The following is a 24874-nucleotide window of genomic DNA, read 5'->3' on the forward strand; positions in this document are numbered from 1 at the left end:
ATATATTCATTCGTGGGCACGACGTGCCCCGTCTCAATATATGTCTCCGTTGTTTCGTTTAGAGGTCCGTAGACATGTACGTAAGCTATGGTTACTTCTGTACGTACGTGTTCGTATGTGTTATGTTTGGGCGGCCCCTTTCGCCGTAGCAGCCTTGTCGGCCGCATATGCGTATATTTGATATGTTATGTACGTTATGACGCCCCTCGCCGGCTTTTGTGATATATGTTTGCTCTTACGCGATAATCTCAGGCCATATGTAACCATTTGTATTTATGCAAGTTTAGTATGTTGATTCTGAGTATCGTGGATGAAAGTGTCCAATTCGACATTAGTCGGCGTTACGGGTCGGGTCGTGACACTTTGATAAAAATCTCTCTCCACGAACTCATAGGAACACACACTCTACCATCTTTGAACAAAAATCCATCTACAAATTGGAACTGGTCAACTCTTCTTTCTTGAGTCAACTCCTCACAAATCTTCTCAAGCCCGGATCTCGAGAATAACTCGAGGCTTTCAAATCCCATCATCCTAGAAGTCATAGTATTTAGCAAAACATATCTTCTAGACAATGCATCCGCCACCACATTTTCTTACCCTTCTTGTAATAGATCACATAAGGAAATTCTTCAAACACATAAGGAAATTCTTCAATAACTTCCACCTATTTTGCATGTCTCTTGTTGAGTTTGGATTGGCTCTTCAAATGCTTGAAGTACTCATGATACGAACGAATCACAAATTCTTTGTGCCACTAATAATGTTGCCAATGGGTCAATACCCTCACAAGTGCATACAACTTCTTGTCATAAGTAGAGTGATTCAATGAAGCCCCTTTTAGCTTTTCACTAAATTAAGACAATGAATTGCCTTCTTGCATCAATACCCCACCTATACCAACCTCGAAAACATCACACTCAACTTCAAAGGACTTCTCAAAATCGGGTAAATTGCAACAATAACAGATTTAACTCAACATTGATTTCAATTCTTGAAATGCCTTCTCTTGCTCATCTCCGCAAACAAAAGGAACATTCCTTTTTATCAATTCGGTCAAAAGAGATGCAATAGTACTAAACCCCTTCACAAATCATCTATAGAAACTTGTCAACCCATGGAAACTTCTCACATCAGTTGCATTTTTTGGAGTTGGCTAAGTTCTAATGGATTCCACCTGTTCTTCATCAACCTCTACACCATTCGCACTCACAACAAAACCCAAGAATACCACTTTATCAACACAAAAAAGAACATTTCTTGAGGTTAGCAAACAATCTCTCACGCAACAAGACATCAAATACTAGCCTCAAATGGCCCACACGCTCCTCAATTGTTTTGCCGTACACAAGAATATCATCAAAATAGACAACCAAAAATTTATTAATAATGGCTTCAAAACATGGTTCATCAATCTCATAAATATGCTAGGCGCATTGGTTAGGCCAAATGGCATGGCAAGCCACTCATGGGGAGGCGAATCGTCTTCATGCCGTTTTACACTCATCACCGAGGTTTATTCGAATTTTGTGATAGCCATTTCTAAGATCAACCTTCGAAAACACACTTGAGCCACATAGCTCATCCAACATGTCATCTAATCTAGGGATAGGATGTTGATACTTTACCATTATTTTATTGACGGCTCTACAATCAATGCAAATCCTCCAAGTGCCATCTTTCTTTGGAACAAGTATCACCGGAACGACACAAGGACTAAGACTCTCCTTCACTAGACCCTCTCAAGTAGTTCTTCCACTTTCACTTGCCTTTGCAACTCTTTTGTTTCTTCCGGATTGCTCCTATATGCCGGCTTGTTTGGAATTTGAGAACCGAGCATAAAGTCAACTTGATGCTCAATCCCTCTCAATGGAGGCAATCTTTTTGGCATCTCCTCCGGAAATAGCTCATCATATTCCTGCAAAAGAGAAGAAATAATACTAGGCAAAATGCTAGTATCTTGGTTAGCATGTAAAAGAAGGTCTTTGTTTACAAGGCACACCATGAAGTGCCTTTCGTCAATGCTTTTCAAACAATTGCTTGGCCTTTCCAACATATACCTCTTGGGTCCATCTTGAGATGATCCTTCTCTACCAAGAGCAACCAATGTCTCCTTTTCAAGCTTCTCCATTTCCTCCTTTTGAACCCTCTCGCGGAGTTCCTTCATGATTCTATAGTCTTCACTCACTTGGATGTGGTGAATGGGGCAAGATCTAAACTTCCTCGATTCTCAAGTACAAATATATACTTGTTGGACCTTCCACTATGTTGAGCATCCCTATAAAATTGCCAAGGCCTCCCAAGCAATATGTGACACGCTTGCATAGGTACCACATCACATAAGATCTCAACTTGATACCTGCCAATGCTATACTTGATAACGACTTGCTTGGTTACCCTCATTTCACCATAATCATTGAAACATTCGAGTTTGTAGGGACTAGGATGTTTTCTTGTGGGGAATTTCATATGTTCAACCAAGAATTGGCTCACCATATTTGTACAACATTAATGATCAACGAACACACCTTGTCCACTATCTTGCATCTAGCATGAAATAGATTCTCCCTTTGATCAACCTCTTCTCTAGCTAATGCACCCATGGCTCTCCTTGCTACATTGGAAAAGTTCAATCGCTCCTTCATCCTTTCTTCAACTTCACCCTTGAATTCTCCCTCATGCTCACTCTTTTGCTCCTCATCATCACTACCAACCCCACCCTTTTTTTCATCATCATCGGTACGGTACCCATCACGATTGACCTTCTATTGGGACAATCACTTGAAAAATGCCCTTTATATTAGCATTTGAAGCATTAATCGGTAAATGGATGAGGGAAGTTGGGTTTAGTATTGTTACTTCCTTTTTCTTTGTCATCTACTTTGGCCTTGTAGTCAAACTTGGATTAAGGAGTTTGAGTAGTTATCTTGGGCTTTTCCCAAGTGGATAACTTCACGTATCCTTGCCTTTTCTCTATGATGAAGTTGTAGTATTCCTTGCCTTGTACGATATTTGTTATTTCAAATCCGATTCAACCTTGCAAGCATTGTGAAAAGCTTTCTCTAGACTCCTAGAAGTTTGTAGCCTCATGGGTTTGGAGATTTCATGATTTAAGTTAACCACAAATCTTATGAGAGTATAGTTCAAGTGCTCCCCGATCTTGGATTTCATTCTCAAATTTTCAAACTCATCGAAACATACTTCCAACACTCTTTGAGCCTTGTTTCAACATGTACACCTCTTGGCACTCGTTGATATAGCGACATACTCGATTCCATGAGCTCGACCAATTCATTCCAAGTAGGGATATCAAATATATGTTATTGAGCCTTATCTCGCTTCATGGATTCCCACCAAGTCGATGCATATCCCTCAAATTGGGTGAGGGCATACCTTGCCTTTTTAAAGCTCTTCCGATATCGTTGCTGCGTAGGACACACTTTGCAACCTCATTCCAGAACTCTTCCTGATCAATACTTCCTTGAATTGGGAAAGTGTCCTCTTGACGGTATTCAAGTTTTAATCATATTCCATGTTCTCATGTCCCGGCCATATTCCCCGCCTTCATGACCTTGGAATCTAGCATCATGGCCTTGAAATCTCCCAAAGCCACTATATCTTCCTCTACCACTATTGGCCATTGGACCACGCCTTCCTCTATTACGCGGTTCATCCCACCACCTTTCTTGTTGAACCTCTTCACCCTCCTCATCATACAACGGGTTTTGGAATTGGTTTTGGAAGGGGTCTTGTTGTTGGTTTTGTTGAGGTGCTTGGGGAATGTTTTTTGGAGTTCTTTGTGTTATTGGCTCATCTTGAGGTGTTCGGTATATTTAGGGGTAAGTTTGGGGATTGGTGTTTTCGAAGGTGGGTGGTTGTGGTTGTAAAGATTTTTAGGTAGGTGGGGTGGTGGTGTGGGGAAAGCATAAAGCACGTGCTTGCCCAGGGTTGGAGTGGTCTCCGATTTCTTACTCACATCACCTTCAACTTGAGAATGGGGAGTGCCCACTCTACTTGAATTCTCAATTTGCACCGCATTCGCCTCCAAACTCCCTAATATCTCCTTCACCCTTCCTACATCTGATGTCAATATTGCCAACTGTCTAATGATCATGTTCAAGAAGTCCACCACGTATGACGGGTCCTCCACACCTTGGGTACGTTCCCCTTGGTTACTTTGATTCGACATTATAACCTGCAAAACTAGCAAACGACGTTAGTAATAAAAGCCTCACTTCACTCATATTGAACTCTCAATCCTTACCACACTCCCGTGCTCTTTCAAAGTCGTTGATGAATCACTTAACCAATCAAGTTCACACGGTTGCTTATCCTTTGTGGAAGAATGGATTCTTGTTTAGATGAATGAAGGACGACTCAAAGCAAATGGAAGAGCCAATAAAGTTTCAACGAAATAAAAGAGAATAGCTTGAAAGAGATTAGCACGAAGAAAATATGGACACAAGAACTAGTAAACACAAGTAGGAACAACTACCAAATGGATACTAGTTGAGAGACACAAGAATGGAACGAAATAAAATTTCGGGGTCAATTGTGTGATAACTTGAAAACGTGGTCTTGAAGTCCCAATTGATCCAATGTATCAATTTAAAACAACTAAATTTAAAAAAATTCTATACTTTTTTCCCTACTTAAGAAACAGGGACACAAACCAACTAACAATCAAGGCACAAGAAATCTTTGAAAAATTTAAGTGAGATGAAATGAAATTTGGACTTGAAAAGGTACCTCAAATCTACAGTTGGAGTTGTGTATTATACGGTCTGTATAATAATTGACGGATCGTAAAGTGGGACAGTGAATGGGCAACAGTAGCTCATGAAAAATATTTCCAATCTACAGTTGGAATACAAGAAACTTTTATAGGCCGTATAATTTTATACGGGTCTGTATACCTCAAGCGTAGATCAGCAACTGTAGCGAACAATTTTCCACTTCAAAATACTGTTGGAGTTAGACGAACTTTTACGGACCATATACGGATTTACAGTTTGTATATGGCCACTGTACTTCAGCAACAATATACAAAATTTTGGACTTCAAATTGGCAGGCCGTATATGGCTATACGGTCCGTATAATTGAACCGTACAATGACTTTAGGGATGACGTTGCGTACTTGATTTATTGAAACTTGGGCTTGATTTTCAGACTTTGCTGACTTGTTTGGGGCTAACTCAACCTTGTGTTTACTCTTTTGGGGTAGAAAATACTTTTCCACACTTTCACTTGAAATTTTTTGGATCAAATTGCCCTTTTGAGTCTCTTCTTCCTCATGAAGATATGAATTCTCTCAAGAACACTATGAACACTTCAAAATTCCATGTGGTGCCAAATCAACTTGCTTTTCTCCCAAATTTCAGATCTAAGCTTCTCTTGACTTGTAGAACAAAGCCCAATACAATTCAACCTCAATTAAGTCCCAAAACAATCAAACCCACTTGTGTTCTTCAAAGCTTGAAAGACCTCTAATGGTGGATTCCTCCAAACAAGTCCAAACACCTTGAATTTTTAGATCTAGATAGATTTGACCCCCCGGAACTCAAATCCAACCTCCAAATCGTCCAATTCCAAACACAACATCATTTTTTTTTTCTAATTTTCTAGATTTTTGTATTTTTCTAAATTATGAAGAACTTAGGATTAAGAATTGTAGGAACAATCCTTTAGCCTAAGCTGTGATACCAAATGATAAGAAACTAATTAGAAACTCTATAAATCAAAAACAACAAAATGCTAAAATTGAAAATAGATGAGAATTGGGGTTGGAAAAGAAGGGGATTAAAGCAAGACCCAATTGATAATGAACTCTATAGGCAAACTTGGGTATATTAAACCCAAACCCTCATAATTGGAATTCAATCAAGGAACCTATACAATTTAAATTCAAAGATGACTCAAATTGGAGACCCACAAATGAGCAATCCTATGTGAATTCAATGGAAAGGATTCAATTAGCAACTAAGAAATCACACTTAGTCAACCAAACAAACTATATTAAGATAACTAAACAATCTCTCAAAACACTCTAGTTTTATCAATATTCAAGCTAAGTTGAAATGAAGACTAAGTAGTCTATTTATACTAAGCCTATTACAACAAAGTCCCAAAAGTGGCCTTTGCGGAAATAACTCACATCGGACCTTCAATCCTTCATACGCCCAATGCCTTGCAATTATAGCCTCGAATTGCACCTTTATCCTTGAATTGTATTCTTAGCCATGAATTGCAACCTTTAGCCATGAATTGCACTTCTAGCCCTCTTGCGCTCCTAGCCACTTTGTGTAGTAGCCTCCTCAATCTCTTCCCACGCTATCTCCCAAATGTTGTACACCCATGAGACTTTCTCTTCAAGCTCCTCCAATGCTTCCCTCTTCATGAATAAGGCTTGTAGCTCTTGGAGTTCCCTTGCTTGACTCCGAGTGAATGGTCTTGAGCTTGTTGGGATCATATCAAAGACATCTTGTAAGTTGCGTAGCAACTTGACTAGAGGAAAATAAGAGCAACGACGTCTACATAAGTCTTCTCCAAAGGTCTTCAACAAGAATGAGAGTTCGAGAGAAGTCCATCCTCAAGAACAATCCAAAGTGTTGCTCAAAGTTCTTCCAAGATTCAACACATCAACATAAGTCCATCCTTCATTTGATAAAGTCACTGCATTAGCCCTCGAATCAAGGCAAACAACCCGGATATTAGAATCAAGGGATACATCCAGAGTTGTACTCACAAAATAATCAAAATAATGATTTTTTTTCTCACATTTGTTTTATGATTGCAGTTATTTATTTTCTGCTAGCAAAATTTGTCGCAAACAAATTTTTGGCACGCCCAGTGGGACCAACTCTGCCCTTCATCTCTTTATCTCCAATATCAAATCTGCAAATTCTGAGATCTACTGCTGTGATGGCCTCAAAGAAAAGCCTTGAAGTTCCATCCACAAGTGTTATTGTTCTTGCTTGCCTAATGACTAGTAGCATGTTCAAAGCTCGTGGTTTGGAGGGATCGAAGTGTTTCATCTCCTTGGAGACATGTAAAAGAACGAACTGACAATGACGATCGCACAATCTGGGGGAAACACCTCATTTTCGTCTCTTGAAGAAGTTTCTCAAGCATGCTCTAAGTTCTACGAGTCCGAGGACTTGGTGGATTCTTCAACTTCTAACGTGGTGATTGCCATGATAAACAATGTGACCAACGCAGAGGAACAACTCGTCATGATGATGCAAACTATTAAGGCATTGAAGAAATTCATGGAGGACAAAGATCTTCAAATAGCCCAATTGGTGAACAAGTTGGAACTCTACATTCCTGGAGATTCAAGTTACAACCCAACACCACTAGAAAAAGATGTTAAATCTGCCACCAAATTTCCTAACGCTCAAAATACAAATCAACTGCCTTCAGCTGCTACGTTGTCCGTCCAATGTACCGTGTAACTACGATAACAAACACCATCAGAGCTCAATATAGCGGATCATCACAAAGGTTGTTATACTACTACAAACTTTATACCAAGCGGATTGATTGTCTACCCATGCTAATTGGATGTCAACCACCAAAGTTGCAACAATTTGACGGCAAAGGGAATCCAAGACAACATATAGCGCATTTTATGGAGAGATTTGTAAATCGCCGTACATATGATGATCTTGGTTAAGGCCGTTTATATTTCTTTGAAGTGGAAATGATTTGATTTGGCATATCGATCTTATGAGAATCAATTGATCGTCTTGGAACAACTTGAAAAGGAGTTCTTCAACGTTTTACAAAGACACATCGAGCGAGAAGATGATGATCGACACCACCAAGCAACGAAAGGATGAACTTGACAATTGACTACATCAACCAACGGCCAAAGATTAAGTCTGGATCGCAAAGATTGTCTTAGAAATGTTCTTCTTGGGGAAATGCGGTATCCAAGGAATGCATTGGGGCCTTGCATACATTCTCCAAGGACTTAAGCCACGAACATTTGAAGAATTGGCAACGCGAGCACACGACATAAGGTTGAGCATTGCGAACCATGGAAAGACTTCATATGTTTTCGATCCTAGAAAGGAAGAGAAAGAATTCAACCGACCATCAAAGCACCAAACTAAAGAAACCATGATGGTAGGAGCAACATCAGTAAAATCTCTGCTAAAACAAAAAATCAAGGAAAAAGTTGCAAGTCAACATCCTCCAGAAGAAAAACGTCATCCAACGTTGAAAGGGTTAGAAGAAAAAGTGTACCCTTTTCCTAACTCTGATGTCCCTTCAATTCTTGACGAGGAGCGGACCAACAAGGTCATTAAACTTCCTCTATCAAAGTGACCCGGCGAAGCTAACAAACTCAACGATCCCAATTATTACAAATTTCATCGTATCATCAGTCATCCAACAGAAAAATGTTTCATCCTGAAAGAGAAGATCATGACGTTGGTTAGAGATCAAAAAATAATCATTAACGATGAAGACATTACCGAGACAAATCATACTAGTTCTTATCTTCACAACAGAAAGAGCCCGATGCTAGAAACTCAAATATAGGCCTTCTATCGCATCTCCAAAAATCAACAAGGAAAATCTTTGTCAGTGAATTTTGGGAGCTTTCCGAAATCAGCTTGAAGTTCTTGCATTAAAGGAAACTCCAAACACTTGCAAGTTTTAACGGCTAACAGAATAAAAAGGATGCGAAACTTGACATTGGTTTCTCACAAAAGACATAAGCATCAAAAAGCTGTCACAATCCCAAAGGCAAAAGCAACCACAAATCATCCAGCAAAATACGGAGAAGCATAAAGTCCGACATTAAGAGTTGGTGCAATAATGCTTCATCACAAAGGGTTCGAAATCCGGTTACACTATTGGAGTTCTTTCCCAAACTGCTCCTCGATGCACGATCTTAAACTGCACATCACAACGCTCCTCGACACACGAGCTCAAATTGTAAGTAGATATACTCCTCAACGCACTAGCCTAAATTGCAAGTTGCAAAGCTCTTTTTCGCACGAGCTTAAACTGAACGTTTCAATACTCCATGATGCACGAGTATAAACTGCACACACAAAAAAAAAAAACTAAAAAAAACTTTTTGAACTACGTAATGACTTGATCCTCTTAGCCGAGGTACGTAGACAACTTAGAATTTCCTTCTAAGTGCAGTCACATGAGTAAAAATAAAGAACTCATCCCTTCAACGCTGAGCCAAAGAAAAGTTGCTTGCACGAAGTTTCCTTTGCTGCTTTTTACTTGCTTAGTGAATCTAAGAGGATGGAGCGATTTTCAATGAGGATCTTCTTATATCAACTTTTTCATAGTAGATGGATCTTGGTGCATCAATGGGTCTACTCACTCTGTACGGGGGCATATCTACTTAGTTCATGTACTTGCTCGTCATAAAAAAAAAAAATTTCTTAAGTTGTCTCCTAGGCCAGTTAAAGAGGGAGATGTACCATCAACTTTCTCGCCAAGGTTGGAAAGGACTACTCCAAATGTTAATCTCACTAAGCCGCAAGGATGAGATTCACCATGTAATTGTTCTATGAACGCCATAAGAAAAGTGGAAGCTCCGAGTTGTGTCTGCAAAAAACTACTACAAGGGTAGACACCCCAAGTGATTCCTCACAGATCACGTGGACATCTTCTTTGTCTGCTATCGAGACCATTTGTGTTCCTTCATAAACCTGCAGAAAAAAAAAAAAGAAAAAAAAAAGATGTTGGCACTACAACGCTTCAATGCGAGATGGTGAACATTATGACACGCATACGTTTCTGCCAAATCTTGAAGGATGAAATGCTCTACAAATTCTTCCATCAAGTCGTTGGAAGGATGAAATACTCTTTGTATGTCTTTCTTAAAATGCAAGTAAAAGATGTGAAATATACTTCATTTTCCAAGTCGCGGGGATAAGATGCTCCATATGTTTGTTCACCAAGGTTGGAAAAGGCGACTTCAAGTGGTTGTGAATGCGCCAAGTGATGTCTTGCTAAATGGTGTAAAGCTGTAAGGAAGGGGGAATCACCAAGTTGTTCTTCGTCGAAGTAAAAAAAATCACCAAGGAAGGATGCATTAAGTCGCTTCTCACCGAAGCTGAACATAATGATTCATCAAAATCGGATGGATGAAACTCCAAGTAGTTCCTCACAAATCAACAATGATAAACTTTAGAGGCTCTTTCTTCATACGAGAATTATGCTTGCTCTTTTCAAGAAAGGATTGTGATGTTGCTTGCATTTTCTCAGTCTCAAATAGGGACCATTTGCATCCTCGTGTAGACCTAAAAAAAAAAGGGAAGATACAAAAAAAAAAAAAAAAGAAGCGAGCTCATGAATGCAGTCCAAAGTCACAGCAGGACAGATTGTGTTGCCAATTTGAAAAATTAATTCCCGTCAATCCATAAGGATTTCTGCTGTGATTTTTGGGTGTGTCGTAGCCTTCGATGTTGTCTTTCTACATAATTAAGCCGCTAGTCATTTGGATACTCCAATCTCAAGATATGTAGTTTTCCGTGAGACTGCACAGTGCTGAGACAAGAAAATGAAGATTTGGAGCTCAACTTGAAAAATTAATTTCCGTCGATCCAGAAGGAGTTTAGCTTTAATTTTTGGATATACTGTATCCTTCGATGTCTTATTTCTACCGAATCAAGCCTCTGTTCATTTGGATACCCAATATCAAGATATGAAGTTTTCTGTGAGACTAAACAATGCTGAGAGAAGAAAATGCAGATCTGGAGTTCAAATTGAAAAATTAATTTGATCAATCCAGTAGGAGTTTTGCTTTGATTTTTGGATATGTCGTAGCCTTCTATGTATTCTTTATACAAATTAAGCCACTCGTTATTTGGACACTCCAATATGAAGATATAGAGTTTTCCGTGAGACTGCACAGTGGTGAGAGAAGAAAACACTGATTTGGAGTTCAACTTGAAAAATTAATTCCTGCCAATCCGGAAGGCGTTTCACTTTGATTTTTGAATATGTTGTAACTTTTAAAGTTTACTTTCTACATAATCAAGCCGCTTTCCATTTAGACGCTCGTACACCATGATACGAACGATTTGGTGAGGTTCCCAAAGCTGTAAAAAAGAAGAAAAAAAAAGGAATAGTGTTGTGACAAAAAAAAAATAGAAGCAGAAAGAAAAACAAAGACAAAATTCTTTGGTGAATCCTTGAGATAATAGTCAAAATACCCCCTAACGTTTAACCAAAATGCCAACTACACACCTAACCTTTGCGTTGGTCCTATTACCCCCCTGGACAAATTTTTTCAGTATTAAAATACCCCTTTTTCCGATGTGGACAAGAGCGTGAATACACCGCTCGGTGGCGCGTTATAGCCTTTAAAAAGCATCCGACGTGTTTTGGAGCCGCCAAATGGACACGCCACATAGATGCCACATAGATAAATTTAAATTCCTCCATTTTTAAGCTACTTCATCTTTCTTCTTCACCCTATTTAACACCCATCTCCATTTTTTTTGTCAAAATAATACCCATTATAAATTTAGAGCTAGGATAGTGATTATTCTTATAATCCTTTGTTTACCCAAATCAAATTCAAAAAAAAAAAAAAAAAAAAAGAAAAAAAATGAAAATGCGGAAAAAAAAATAAGGTTGAAAATCTACTCTTGTTAAAGAAAATCGATTGAAAGTTGCTTGTTTGGAGTTGCTACTTGTTGCTTGGTTGGAGTTGTTTAAGCACTAATTCTTTGAGTTGATTTGGGGAGAAAATTAAACTCCATTGCTAGGAATTTGGAGAAAGCTATGAAGAACACCAAGTGGGTTTCTTTAAATTATTGATTGTTTGATCAAATTAATGGATGAACTTTGTTCTACTTGGTGTGAGGAAGCTTCCTTTCACATTTGGGTTTTTTTGGATAAAATTTGAGGAAGTTGGTATGATTTTTTTTTTTCAACTCCTAATGAAGATGATAATGATGATGATGTTGATGAAGATGAAGGAGAATTGGGTATGGGTTTTTGGATCCTCATATTAAAAATGGAGTATGGAAAATTGAGAGATTTTTTTTTTTTGAAGAAGAAGAAGAAGAAGAGTAGATGGATGGAGGAAGGGGGGAAATTAAAAAAAAAATGGGAGGAAATTAAAGATGTGGCACGTGTGGGACAAGCACCTGTTAATAATTGGGAGTATGTGGGATCGTCACATCGGTAAAAAGTGATGTTAATATTGAAAAAAATTGTCCAGGGGGTTAATAGGACCAACGCAAAGGTTAGGTGTGTAGTTGAAATTTTGGTCAAACGTTGAGGGGTATTTTGAGTATTAGCCCGTGAATCCTTTGTACATGGGAGATGCTTTATAGAGATTTCTATTAACTATTCTCATTCCTTGTACAAGGAAAATTATAGTAAAATTGTAAGAAGGAAAACAAATCAATTTCTTACACATCCAAAATGGAAGATGATCAACACTCAAAAGGAAAAGCAATTAATTTTCCAAATCAAGCAACATGATTTGAATAATTCTGACGAAGACAAAATCAAGAGTTACGTAAGGTAAGGATCAATTTCATTATTTTTTTTCAAATCTGAAATGGTTGAATTGAATAATGTGATTTGTCATTTTGTCCTATTATGGAAGGATCTCTTTTCCATATGAAGTTATAATACAACTTTAATATTTGAATATTGATCAAGAAAATTGATGCAATAAACTCATCCCCAAATTGAAGGAAGAGATTTGCATATCTTTTTGGTTGTTCACAAATTCAAGTAACATTAACTTTCAAGCCACATTTCAAAAAAAGTTGTCTAAAACAAGTCTCAAAGAAGTTTTGTACAAAAAAAAAAATGGTCTTCACGTATACTTCAAGTCTCGCCATCAAGTTTCGGCAAGCCTACACCACGACAAGTCTTGAAGTGGGGGCATCTGTAGACATCGAAATTTTAATTGAATTAATCCATACAAAATTTGGATAATTCTAAGTTATTGACATGTTGACCAAGTCAAATTTTGGTTAATAAAGTCGGATTAATTATTTAAGTCATAATTACATGACTTGAATGAAATCCAAATTGCATTTGAGTTGGTCCATTAAGTTGACAAGATAAACCCAACCCATGTTCTTCAAGCCCAAGGTCCGCTAGAATTACTTGGAGACCAAAATACCCCAAGCTCTAGCTCAACCCTACATAAAGGGGTCACATATCCCCTTTTAAAGACATCTTGAAAGTTGCATAGCATCTTGACTAGTGACAAAGGAGAGCACCGACGTCTACATAAGTCTTCTCCAAAGGTCTTCAACAAGAAGGAGAGTTCGAGAGAAGTCTTTCCTCAAGAACAATCCAAAGTCTTTGTTCAAAGTTCTTTCAAGATTTAGCACATCAACGAAAGTCCATCCTTCATTCGAGAAAGACGCTGCATTAGCCCTCGAATCAAGGTGAACAACACGGAGATTAGAATCAAGAGATACATCCAAAGTTGGACTCACAGAATAATCAATAAAATAATTTTTTTTCTCACATTTGTTTTATGATTGCAGTTATTTATTTTCTGCTAGCAAAATTTGTAGCGAACAGTGTGTCGTAAAATATTTTATACAATCTTTCCTTTTAATTTATTGTCGTGGAATATTTTTAAATGTTGTAATATTAAATTGTAGAAAATAATCCCCAATTATTATTTTAAATATTTGAAACAATATCTACAGTGACAATAGTCGTTTTTTTTAGTTTATCTGTAAAAGAATAATAACTTTCTACATTTGGAATCAATATAACTTTAATCTCTTTCTTTTATCTTTAGCAACATAATTTTATAACCAGAAAACGTTATGACATGCATATTTAAAATTACAAGTTTAAAAAATTTGATTTCTTTCCTGAATTTTGTTATGTAGCCAAATGTCTTTTTGTGACACCAACTGCGAAGTTGAGGAACTGCAGAATTTTGTGCATGAGAAGTTAGAGCTAAGTGAACAAAGGAAAAAGTAATGCAATTTGGCTATTCGACGCCGAGAATGGTCAGTTACTCAAAAACTTGGGAATCGACACATTTAAATTCATTAGGTAAGTCTGTCCCAGCCAAGGAAACTTGTGTCGCTTTCAACTAATTTCTTCTACTCCTACTACTACTACTACTACCACCACCACCACCAATAATGCAATAATCTAAGTCTACTGATTGTGAACTCCTTTCAATAATTCAATGGAAATAAACATAATATAATTTCCCAATTCTCAATATGGAAAAAAGGAAGTTATTCAGGTCGACATAACTTTGAAAAGAATAAAAAGTAATACTGGAGTAGAAATGAAACATTTTTTCACCTGCAAGGACGAGGGTGAATTCTCCTTAATAGTAGAAGAAGTTGAAGCAGTACGTCAATTTTTAAGAACAAAAAACCTATAATTTGTATTTATCAAACTATCCCTTCCTCAGTTTAATCCGTTTGTCTCGTACTCTCCTATTTTGCCTCATCTATTATGTACACAATGGCCTCGGACTCCAGCACTCTCTCATAAAAAATAATTAAGAAATTATTTGTCTATTTAATATTAATTGAGTTCTTACATGTTTTTTTTTCTTTCTGAAATTTAACACTCGAACACACTTAATTTATAAGATTGAGTAAATATAATGGTATTCTATAACTGATAAAAGGTTTCTCAAGTAAATTAACATTAGAATTTTTTTTAGAATTACAAGGTACCAAAATCAAATTTGTAAGATGTTTACAACAAAATAACTCTTTGATACTTACATTTCTATATCATTTTCAATCTTTACTAAAAAATAATTTTCTTCCTCCGTTACAATTTGAGTGTCTTACTTTCCTTTTTTGTTTGTCCCCAAAAAACGTCTCTTTCTATGTTTTGTTAGTTGACAATTCAAATATTCTACGTGACAAGTTTAAAAGCACAAGATTCAAAGGACTTTTTATACATTACATACATCTTTAATTTAGGATTTCAAAATTTAAAAATCTCTTTTTATTTCTTAAATTTTGTGTCGAGTCAAATTAAGATACGGGACCAAGGCAGTAACTTGTAATATCAAATCGTATCATTTTCTTGTCGTGAGGAAAGGCTCCAAAAAAGGAAGGAAAGGGCAAGACGAAGCGAAGCAGAGCGGGCCCAGTGCAAAGCCCTTTCACAGTTATGTTGGTTGCTACCCATCCCATTCTTTCTATTATTGTTATGTTATTATACTCTCTTCGGTGATGTGAACTCCCTTTCTTCTTTCTTCCACTCTTAGCGTGTATCTATATCTGCATGTCACTACTAATTAATATAGATTTGAATGCCCTGAAAGTTCCATTAATTTGGTTTATCTTCATACTTTCTAGACCATGCATCCTCAATTGAGTATCTTGACTTTTTCTGTTGAGATTCTTCCTAAGTTTATCGCTTTCCCTTAGATTTTGAATAGCCCCACTAAATCTTTTATTACATTTCCTTTCACAGATATTCTTGTGATGACAATTTTTCAACTTTATGTGAGATGGTTGTTAATTGGGTAGATCAAGAATTAGCATAGACTGATAAGTAAATGGAACCTTCTTTGCTAATTTGGCAGGAAGGAGCAAAACAGCTGAGCAGTGCAACTTGCAATTTTATGCTTTTGGATTGCAAAAGAATTATATCTCAATCTTAATTTTGGGACTGAGCTGTTATCTCAATACAGAATCAAATTCAACAATAAGAGTTTATAAGTGATTTGTTGGATGAGCAGGAAGTTTCTTTAATTTAGCAGTGAAAAGATGGATAGGGTAGAAAGGTCCCTTGTGGAGTTTCTGATGGGAGGAGGAGAGTCTTCAGTAGGGACTACTAAGATAGCAGTTTTACCCATAGCAAAAGTATTTACCATTTGTTTTATGGGATTTCTCATGGCTTCCAACTATGTTAATATCCTGCCACCAAATGGAAGGAAGCTTTTAAATGGGTTTTGTATTGTTTCCAAGTTGATTTCTCATATGGTCACTCAATTAATAGTTATTATCTCAGAGATGACTTTCTTTGTGGAAGGAAATCTGAATAAAAAAGAAAGGAGACTTCTTGAGATAATAATTTTTAGTTGAGTGACCATCTGAGACATTAATCCTACTTTTTCCTGCACATGACTTAGATGCAGACTCCGCATTTTTTTTAATTGATAGTTGTGATGTACATATATTTGATCTCCAATGGATGGTCTGATGCAGTTGGTGTTCTCATCTTTCATGTTGCAATATGCATGAAAGTTCACATTTAAGCTTGCAAAAAGTTTGTTATTCTAGTTGTATGCGTTGGCGTCTAAAATTGATTTCATGATTAGATGGATTATGAATTTTTACACTTATGATGCAGGGAATATTGGAAATGTACCACTGGTCCTGATTACTGCTTTATGTCGAGATAAATCAAATCCTTTTGGTGACTATGTGATATGTTCTGGAGATGGAAATGCATACATCTCATTTGGCCAGTGGGTACGGTATAATTATGCTTTGGTGTTTTTCCATCCATTTAGATTAATGTGGTTCCCTATTGGATGTATCTTTCCTTTCTTGAACCTTTTGAGTATATCTACTACTGCTTATTTTGCGTTTCCTTCATTAGGAACTTTGCATCATAGAGGCATGCATAAACATGGGAAGCAAATCTCGTGTCTGACTTAAACACTGTTTAAGTGGATATCTCAATTTCCAAAAAGATGTGAAAGCATCAAGTACAAAGCAATAGCTATCACTATTTTCCGACACCCTATTAGCTAAATTCAATTAGAAGCATCACAGTGTACAAGTTTGGTTCTTGTGGAGATGTACATTATAAATGCATTTAGACAACTACAAATTTTATTTGCTTAGTTTTTATATTTGGAATCACCTTCAATGCTAAAACTTTTGAATTTTCTTATTTGGCCCTCCATCCTTACTGACCAGAGTGTGGAAGTCTCGTGTTCATTTTGGAGTGTACAGTGACTACCAATGGGTAATCTTTGTCATGCACTGTTTTTTTCCATGGACAGCCCCCTAACCTTCCTCTCGGAAGGTAGAACTCCTGGATTTTTCAGTAGAAATTATTTCCTAGGTGATATGCTGCAGTACTTAATGTCAAACACAGATCTTAAAAATTAAAGGACTACTGGTTGGTTCTACTAATTAGACAAATTTCTTTTGCAAAGTTAACATTGATTCATGAAATTACGTGTGCCTAGGCTGGTGCAATTGTCCTCTACACCTATGTATTTCATATGCTCACACCTCCTCCTGAAGGTACCTTTGATGTTGAAGATGGAAATCTTCACATCACGAGCCATCCAACGGGTAGTTCTGCAGAGCAAGTTCCATTACTTACAGCAGAGGCAGCACCAGCTGGCCCTAGTGCTTCAAAGGAACATATGGTGAGTTTTCCTTTTGCTATGTTTATATAAATTGTGTCTTTGCCAATTGTATCAGTGTTATTAAGAAAACAATTGCCCCTTATATAATAGGAGAACAGCTTTAGAAATTTAGTAATCGGTTTCAAAGCTTGCTGTAGCCATTGAGCTGACTGATGTCCCTGGCGATATTTCTATGTTATTCTGGCAACATGTCTAGTTTTTGTAAACAGAAAATGCTGTTTGTTAAAGACCCGGAGTGAAAATGGTACTCTAGCTTCTCTTGATCGACAAAGGCTCCTTTTCTCTTAAGAGGGGTTACTTCAGATAAAGATTAACTACAAACCGTTTCATGTTTAGGTGCATCTGGATTTAGTGTTTCAAGTGAATTAGGGTTTGGAAAATCTAGCATTTGGGTGAATTAGGACTCCAAATCCATATATATCTAAGAGTCGTGGTCAGTGCAACCAATTCACATTTAGGTGCATCTGGATTTGCAGTGTTCGAAGCGAATTGAGTTTTTAAAAATCTAGTCCATTTTCTTTTTGGGTGATTAGGACTTCAAATACAGTGGTAGATATCTAAGGGTCTTGTTTACAGCATCTCTAATGTATGCTTAGGTGTTTTAAATGAACTAAATTAATGTGTTATTATTTTAACAATAATATGTGGATTTCAAATCCTTAATGGTAAACTTCAACCTTCACTTGATTGCACCTTGAGGCATTTGCCTTTTGCTTTCGTTGGTAAGATCAAAGCATTGATGGTGTCTCTTCATTGCTTGTAAGGGTTGTACATAGTTGATAGACTACGAGATGCTGCCTTAAGTTCATTCTTTCTGTTTTATGCCAACATAGTGATACAACACAAACAACAATCCCAATCTTGTCGGGGAGCTTTTGAAGGATGGTTAGACAACCCGAAGAGATCCAATCTCTCTCCTCATGCCAACATAGTGATGAAGGATTATTGGTCTTTTTGCTGTTCTTTGGATCCTGATAATGCAATGCGATACTAATCTGTTATATGGTTTTCAGTGATCCTATTTTGATTTATTGTATTGCTACTGGTGGTTTCGTTGCTCATCTCTCTCTGTTTTTCTTTTTTGCAGATTAAAGTTTTCTTTAAATTTCTCTATGAGAAACTGAAACTCAAGCAACTCATTCAACCTGCCATTATTGCTTCTGTAAGTTCAATATGTTGGAATCGACAGACATGAAGATTTCTCTTCTTTCCATTGGCGTCATTTTGGTATATTCACAAACTATCGTACAAATTATTTTCTGGTGGAGAATGCTTATCTTTACTTATCTCATAGAATATGTTCTGTAAGATTTTATACTTGGGAAGGCTTCACTCTCTATTTATAGGCAGGTTTATTTCCAGAACCTTAAAAAGAACATCATAAGTTTAATGATAAAGTTCTGTACCATGAGGTGGTTACTAACCAATTGCTATATGCATGGTTTCCTTGAGGTACTATCCAAATATTCAGAGCTTACAACTTGCTGCTTGATGCGTAAATAATTGTGAAATGCTGTTAAGTAGATATACCACTTCTAATGTAACTAAAATTTTCAGAAGGAAATTCTCTATTTATATCTTAACAGTTGATAGAAAGACTTTCAGTGTTAGGAGCTTTGTGGGAAATGGGAAGCTGAATTGTGTTGTTTAGGAGCTTTGTGGGAAATGGGAAGCTGAATTGTGTTGTTTACTACTATTTGATTTTTTCGAACACTTCTAATGGCATATAAATTGTTTATCATTTCGACAGATTATTGCCATTATCATAGGATGTGTGCCAATGCTAAGGCGACTTGTATTTACTTCTGATGCTCCACTTTACTTCTTCACTGACAGCTGTTTGATAGTTGGGTAACTTTGATTTCATTGCATAATTTTTGTCATGAAACAACTTAAGTACTGCACTACATACAGAAGTTCCTCCAGTGTTGTATATCAGCCTTATATCAACATTTTGGTTTGCTGTAATGATATAGAGCATCTTACCTAAATGGTCTGGCAGGGTGCCAATCTATGATTTGTTTTTCTCTGTGTTAAAGATTTTCTTTCGTCATAAGATATTTCTAATAGTCAGGCAAATCCATGATGTTTTCAGAGATTTTGTTTCATCATTAGATACTCACACGAAGTTGGATCTGCTTTTACTAGTTCCTCCTCCACTAAAATGCTTCTAGCTAGCAGAACTATCGTGTAAGATTTATTTTTGTAAGGTTGTAGTGGAAAATGCTATTCTCATGTAAATGTCGATAGAACCTATTGCATGTGATGATGCTTAGTCAAGCTAAAATATTGTGATGCCTTTATTGCTTATTACCAGGGATGCCATGATTCCTTGCATATTGTTCCTTGTTGATGGCAAGTTCACCATCTTCTTTCCTTTTCCTGAAAAAGCGCATTGTCTTGTGTCACTTTCTGGTGGTCCTAAACGAAAATTTAATGACATGCAGGACCAGGAACAGGAAGTGCAGAGCTTGGTCTCAAGACAACTGCTGCCATTATTTTTGGGCGGCTGGCGTTGGTTCCTCCAACTGGGCTTGGCATAGTTACTTTAGCTGATAGGCTTGGCTTCCTTCCCCCTGGTGATAAAATGTTCAGATTTGTTCTACTTCTTCAACATACAATGCCCACGCCTGTACTTTCTTGTAACAATAGTTTCTTTATAATGAGACCTGTGGTGACAAGTAAAATTCCCACCATTATTTTTGTGTGCGTTTATTTGTATGCTGAGTTTGATTATTTCTGGTCTGGTAGGTGCTGTTGCCAACTTGAGAGGATGTGGAAAGGAGGCAGCTTCTATCTTGTTCTGGGTTCATATCTTTGCTGTCTTCTCTATGGCTGGATGGATCACTGTCTATCTCAACATACTCTTTTGAGTCAGAATCAGTAGTGTTGCAACAGAAGCAATGGAAGGATCTTGATGGAGAAATTTTATTCCTCTTCCAAGATTGTGCCACCCTGTCCAAACTTGCAGCTCTTTGCTCATTATGTGCCATCATTATTAATAGATGTATTCATTATGTAGGTAGACCAGGCTACAGGTATAAATAATTATTGATAGTGAAGTATTGATCCTTATTCATTGTTTCCTACCTTCATATCCTAAAAGCAACTTACGACCCAACAGAAATATCATTGCAAATACGGCAAGAGCATGATCTCTGGAAAAAGCTGTAAATGGGAAGATCACTAGCATTTTTAACCAGTAATAATAGCTCAGAGTTAGTAGGACCACTGGATGTGGAACCCTCAGAATTTGCCCAAATTTTGGGTGGGGAATAGTGGAAATGTTAAAAGCAAATCAACTACTAGTACATATACATTAACATGTCAATCGAGGTCACCTAAGCTGCCCTGATTTATCCAAGAGCAGAGTGAGCTTCCACATTAATCGATACTTGATAAGTTGGCAAAATCTAAATACAAACAGGTGTGTTCACACCATAGGACCTAAATGGTGCCTCGAATAGGTTTTTTAACCGATTTTTTCTAAGCTTTACCAATCTGATGATCAGAAACATGTTAGAACAGACAAATAAAAAAAAATAAAAAAGTTAAAACAGAGACCATCTCCTGCCTCGGTTATTAACCTGCTGACAGGGCAAAGGTTGATTTGTACGTCGCCCTTGTGAACAGAAAATAGGGTTTGCTAACCACAACATCAGAACAACTCCAACAACACCAACAACAGGAGCAGCAGCTTGAAAAAACCATCTTCCTCGTGCACCCTCACTACCAGATTGTTCATTGACAGCCTCACTATGGATCACTTCCCCTGATTCTGTTATACCATGACCAAATTCATCATTTTCACCGTCACTGCTATCCGAAGATCCATCTTCATTTATTTCATGCTGTGGGGTTCGATGAATGACCAAATTACTACTGGCCCTCTGCTTTCTGTACTCATAGTCCAGGTCATCAGTTGGAAGTTCATAGCGGCAGAGGGGGCACGAGTTTCTTGACGCTAGCCAAGGCAAAATACAGGAGGGGTGATACAAGTGAGAACAAGGAAGTCGGTTTACAACTGTGCCAACAAAAAGAGAATCCTTGCAGATTGCACAAGACAAACTGTCAAGCTGTTCGTGATCTTCTTTAACAACCAAACGTGGCAGATTATTTAAAACAGAGATAGCTGCAGGTGGTGCTCCTCTTCTTAAACCATCTGTTTCAGCGAGATGCTCTAATAACTCCTCAAACGTTCTAGCATCAAGATAGTCACTGGCATCAGTTCGTTGTTCCAACTCCTGTGAGTTGGCTGACGTGTCAGTAACATGTCTTTGACTGCCCTCATGAATTCTGAAACGAACTGTACCCTGAAATTCAGGAGAATGAAACTGTCTGTGCCTATTTCCAGTGCGACTGCTTTCATTTAGGTGTAATGACCTTTGAAGTTGAGATCTAGCACCCAGAGAGTGTACTGCATCAGTATCAACCTCCTCCCATTCATCATCTTCTTCCTCATTATCAGAATTCCAGTGATACATACCAGCATTCATTGGGTCAATATCGGTATCAGTTTCAAAGTCACTTCCTTCATCTGAGTGAGCAGAATGGTCATTATCAAGGTAACTATTACCATCAACAGAAGCATCAGAGTTCCCTCCATAAGCGCTATAAGAAATGGACTCAATTTCACTATTAAAGTTCCTATATCCGCTGAAGGTAAAGTTTGATTCAGTCTCCCCAAATAGAGAATCAACACCATCACTTTCAGTGTCAGAATGAACCCTCCTCCACCCACTTGGAGTAGTCCGGGAACTGGTGCGCTGCACTGACCTTAACCCAGCATCTTCTTCTATTGATTGATTATCATGCTCTAGACCGTTGGCTGGGTTTTGCCTTGCCAGATTAATCATTTGCGAGAAGTGTTGAGAAAACAGATTCTCAATTGACTCAGAACTGCTGTACAATCTTCTTCTTGATACAGGTGTCACCCTTTGATGATCCCGCATAGGTGTCCCAAGATCCTCAAGGAGTAAGAATTTACAGTCACCACATATATTTATTGATTCAAACTCACCCTCGTTATCTAATACCAACAATCTATGACATAAAGCACATGAAGGAGCAAGTCCAGTTTGGCCAACAGCCAAAAGGTTACTCATGTGGCCAAGAACAGAAGAATCAGAAAGTTCTGGTGAAACGGAATCTGTGTTTGCATCCATCTGCATACAAACAGAGAGTGTAAGATGAAGTCAAAGAAACAGATGAATATTGAGCAACTGAGACATGCACAAAACTAATGTTTTAGATAAGGGAAAGAACAGAAAGTACAAGTGGGAAGAGGAGCCACATTCAGATGAGTTATACATGATGAAGTATCTTGTGATGATTGAAAATTAGATTAAAAAATAACAAACAGTGTGTACATGGTTCAACAACAATGAGGAGCTTGGCTGGATAATTTACAACCCTTATTCTTTAATGAGCTTCAATGACATTCACCTCCCATCATTGCTCAAAATGCAGAAGAGATATATGTATGATGTATTTGCATCCTTGTGGATCATGCATACATTTTAATGGCTACTCCCTTAGATTAACTCCAGAATGAACTTAAGACAATTTTACAACAAAAGAAAAACAAACAACAAGCATTTAAATTGAAAAGGCAGGAGATGCATCACCCATGTCAGTTTGGTGGATCATGATCTATTACATAATCAGAGTTTTTTTGGGAAAGTTGAAAGTTGCCACTGAAAGATTGCATAGGTTTTTCTTTCCGGTGGCTGAAAAGATGCTAAATTTGAGAATCTTTCCATCGCAATTCGGTGGCTGTCACTCAGTTTGACTGGTTTTGCAAGGAGCTGGCTTCTTTGAAAAGCAGATATCCTTCTTCCTCTAAATGATTTCACCCTCTTGAAGTACCTTTCAGTCTTTGCAATACAAAAAGGCATTTGTTTCATTAAATAGAGTATCACCTTATGCTCTTCTTCTATGCTGTCCTATATGATAATAATTTCCATTTCGCTTAAATTTCCAAGTTCTGCTAGTATATGACCATATAGTAATATTGTACAAGATTATCAAAATGCAGCCGTTATCTACCACATCCACCATGGAAAGGGCAGCCGTTTAAGCTTGCAATCTTTTTTAACAAGCACATAGATTTTTACCACATACACCATGGAAACATTAACCGTGAACATGGGTTTTCTTTCAAGTTAGGGGGAAGAAGGCCAGTCCTCAAAAATCGTAGACATTCTTCTGGATAGCTGCTTCACAGATTAAGGATTATCATAATTACCTTCTCAGTTGGTGCTCATTCCAGTGTCCTCATTTCTCACAATATTTACCATGACTTTCCAATATAATGGCAAAGTGACCAAGCTGATAATTCAATTTTTCATTCCCAAAACGGAAAAATTACGCTCTATGTCTACTTGGAGAAAATATTTACGCCACGTAGCCCATAATTTGAGTTTGTTAACTGGTTTAGCCCATATTTGTGTATAAACACCTTCGTTACACTATTATACAAGGTTGATACATTATGTATAATGCTTTCCCCCCCAGGTATAATGTTGTATAATATTGTACATTGGGCTACGTGGCGTAATATTTTATGTTAGGCTCGTTTTCATATTGTAAAATCTCACTGTTCCTCTCAGCTAAATCTTGACATAAAAGATGCCATCATGCCCTAAATAAAGTTGTACAAAACAATGGAAGACAAAAGACAGCAAGATAACAATTAAGGTGTTTCTAATTCCAAATTAGATTAAGCATCAATCCAACAATTAAAATAGAGAAAGCACATTTTGAGTTAGGAAAATACACACCAGAAAGATTAAGGATGCTGTCTACTGATCGTCAAAGCTGTCAATAGTGATCTCCTAAATCAAGCACAAACAACTGACAAAAGAAAAGGGAAGATTGGGTCAATTCCAGCCAAGACTCGAACATTTTAGTTAGAGTAACAAAAAAAGGGAAAGTAACTTTGGGAATTAAAACGAAAAAGGAAAAAGGAAATTAGTGAATCAAAGGAGAAATTAGGGCTTACCCAGAAGATGGAAAATGAAGGTGGAGAGCATTGGTAGAAGAGAAGGGCGTCAGATATGGGAAAAATGAAGTGAAGAAAGTTTGAGAGCGTAGAAAATGGGAGAGAGATTTGGAAGAAATAGTCAATTGGTCTCATCAACAGATGAGGAGAGGAGGGCTTTGCCCATTACCCCACCCCACCCACCAAATACTAATGTACTCCCTCCATTTCACTTGGTATAAAATTTAAGAAATAAAGGAAATTTTTTGAAATATGTGATCTAAAATAAGCCTTAAATATTTGTGTGGTTGTAAATTATCTCATAAAGTTAATTTATTTTTAAATATAGAAAGGGAATAATCTTTTTGGAACAGACTAAAAAGGAAAAGAGGATAATTTTTTTGAGACAGACGGAGTAACTTTTTTAAGTTTATGCACACCACTGAGAAAATGTTAACTTTTAAAAAATTAGAAGTGTTTTTACTAACTCACCTCTAATTGAATGCCTAAAAAAAAAAAGCTTAATGATTCTTGATTATGTAAATAA

The 24874-nt window shown here is 37.3% G+C and overlaps 2 protein-coding genes across 13 annotated transcripts; one reads left to right on the plus strand and one right to left on the minus strand.

Moving 5' to 3' along the window:
- The first annotated feature begins 15026 nt into the window (after window positions 1-15026).
- LOC132056843 (protein PIN-LIKES 6-like) lies at window positions 15027-20420 on the plus strand. 11 transcript variants are annotated; one of them, XM_059449222.1, is made up of 5 exons: window positions 15027-15127; window positions 16310-16436; window positions 17160-17345; window positions 18433-18507; window positions 19793-20420. In XM_059449222.1, exons 2-5 carry the CDS (start codon window positions 16389-16391, stop codon window positions 19886-19888), a joined length of 405 nt encoding a protein of 134 aa, XP_059305205.1. In that variant the 5' UTR covers window positions 15027-15127; window positions 16310-16388; the 3' UTR covers window positions 19889-20420. The 11 variants fall into 11 exon arrangements, 10 of the variants coding, with proteins under 10 accessions (XP_059305205.1, XP_059305209.1, XP_059305206.1 ...); XM_059449226.1 differs by having other exon boundaries at window positions 17218-17345; XM_059449223.1 differs by having other exon boundaries at window positions 15045-15118.
- A 212-nt stretch (window positions 20421-20632) lies between these two features.
- Window positions 20633-24552, minus strand: LOC132056842 (uncharacterized). 2 transcript variants are annotated; one of them, XM_059449216.1, is made up of 3 exons: window positions 24349-24414; window positions 24128-24200; window positions 20633-22510 (listed from the first exon to the last, which is right to left on the minus strand). In XM_059449216.1, exon 3 carries the CDS (start codon window positions 22508-22510, stop codon window positions 20897-20899), a length of 1614 nt encoding a protein of 537 aa, XP_059305199.1. In that variant the 5' UTR covers window positions 24128-24200; window positions 24349-24414; the 3' UTR covers window positions 20633-20896. The 2 variants fall into 2 exon arrangements, with proteins under 2 accessions (XP_059305199.1, XP_059305197.1); XM_059449214.1 differs by lacking the exon at window positions 24128-24200 and having other exon boundaries at window positions 24349-24552.
- Between the last annotated feature and the right edge of the window lie 322 nt (window positions 24553-24874).

Source organism: Lycium ferocissimum, chromosome 5 (assembly GCF_029784015.1).
Source record: "Lycium ferocissimum isolate CSIRO_LF1 chromosome 5, AGI_CSIRO_Lferr_CH_V1, whole genome shotgun sequence".
NCBI classification, from domain to species: Eukaryota; Viridiplantae; Streptophyta; class Magnoliopsida; order Solanales; family Solanaceae; genus Lycium; species Lycium ferocissimum.

Excerpts from the sequence above, each read along its gene's own strand:
- LOC132056843 (XM_059449218.1), top strand. The coding sequence starts at position 16,270 with ATGATTAGATGGATTATGAATTTTTACACTTATGATGCAGGGAATATT. Across the intron at positions 17,346-18,432 it reads GTGCTTCAAAGGAACATATG|ATTAAAGTTTTCTTTAAATT; the intron begins GTGAGTTTTCCT and ends TCTTTTTTGCAG. Across the intron at positions 18,508-19,792 it reads AACCTGCCATTATTGCTTCT|GACCAGGAACAGGAAGTGCA; the intron begins GTAAGTTCAATA and ends AATGACATGCAG.
- LOC132056842 (XM_059449214.1), bottom strand. The coding sequence starts at position 24,483 with ATGAGACCAATTGACTATTTCTTCCAAATCTCTCTCCCATTTTCTACG. Across the intron at positions 22,511-24,348 it reads CTTCATTTTCCATCTTCTGG|ATGGATGCAAACACAGATTC; the intron begins GTAAGCCCTAAT and ends GTTTGTATGCAG.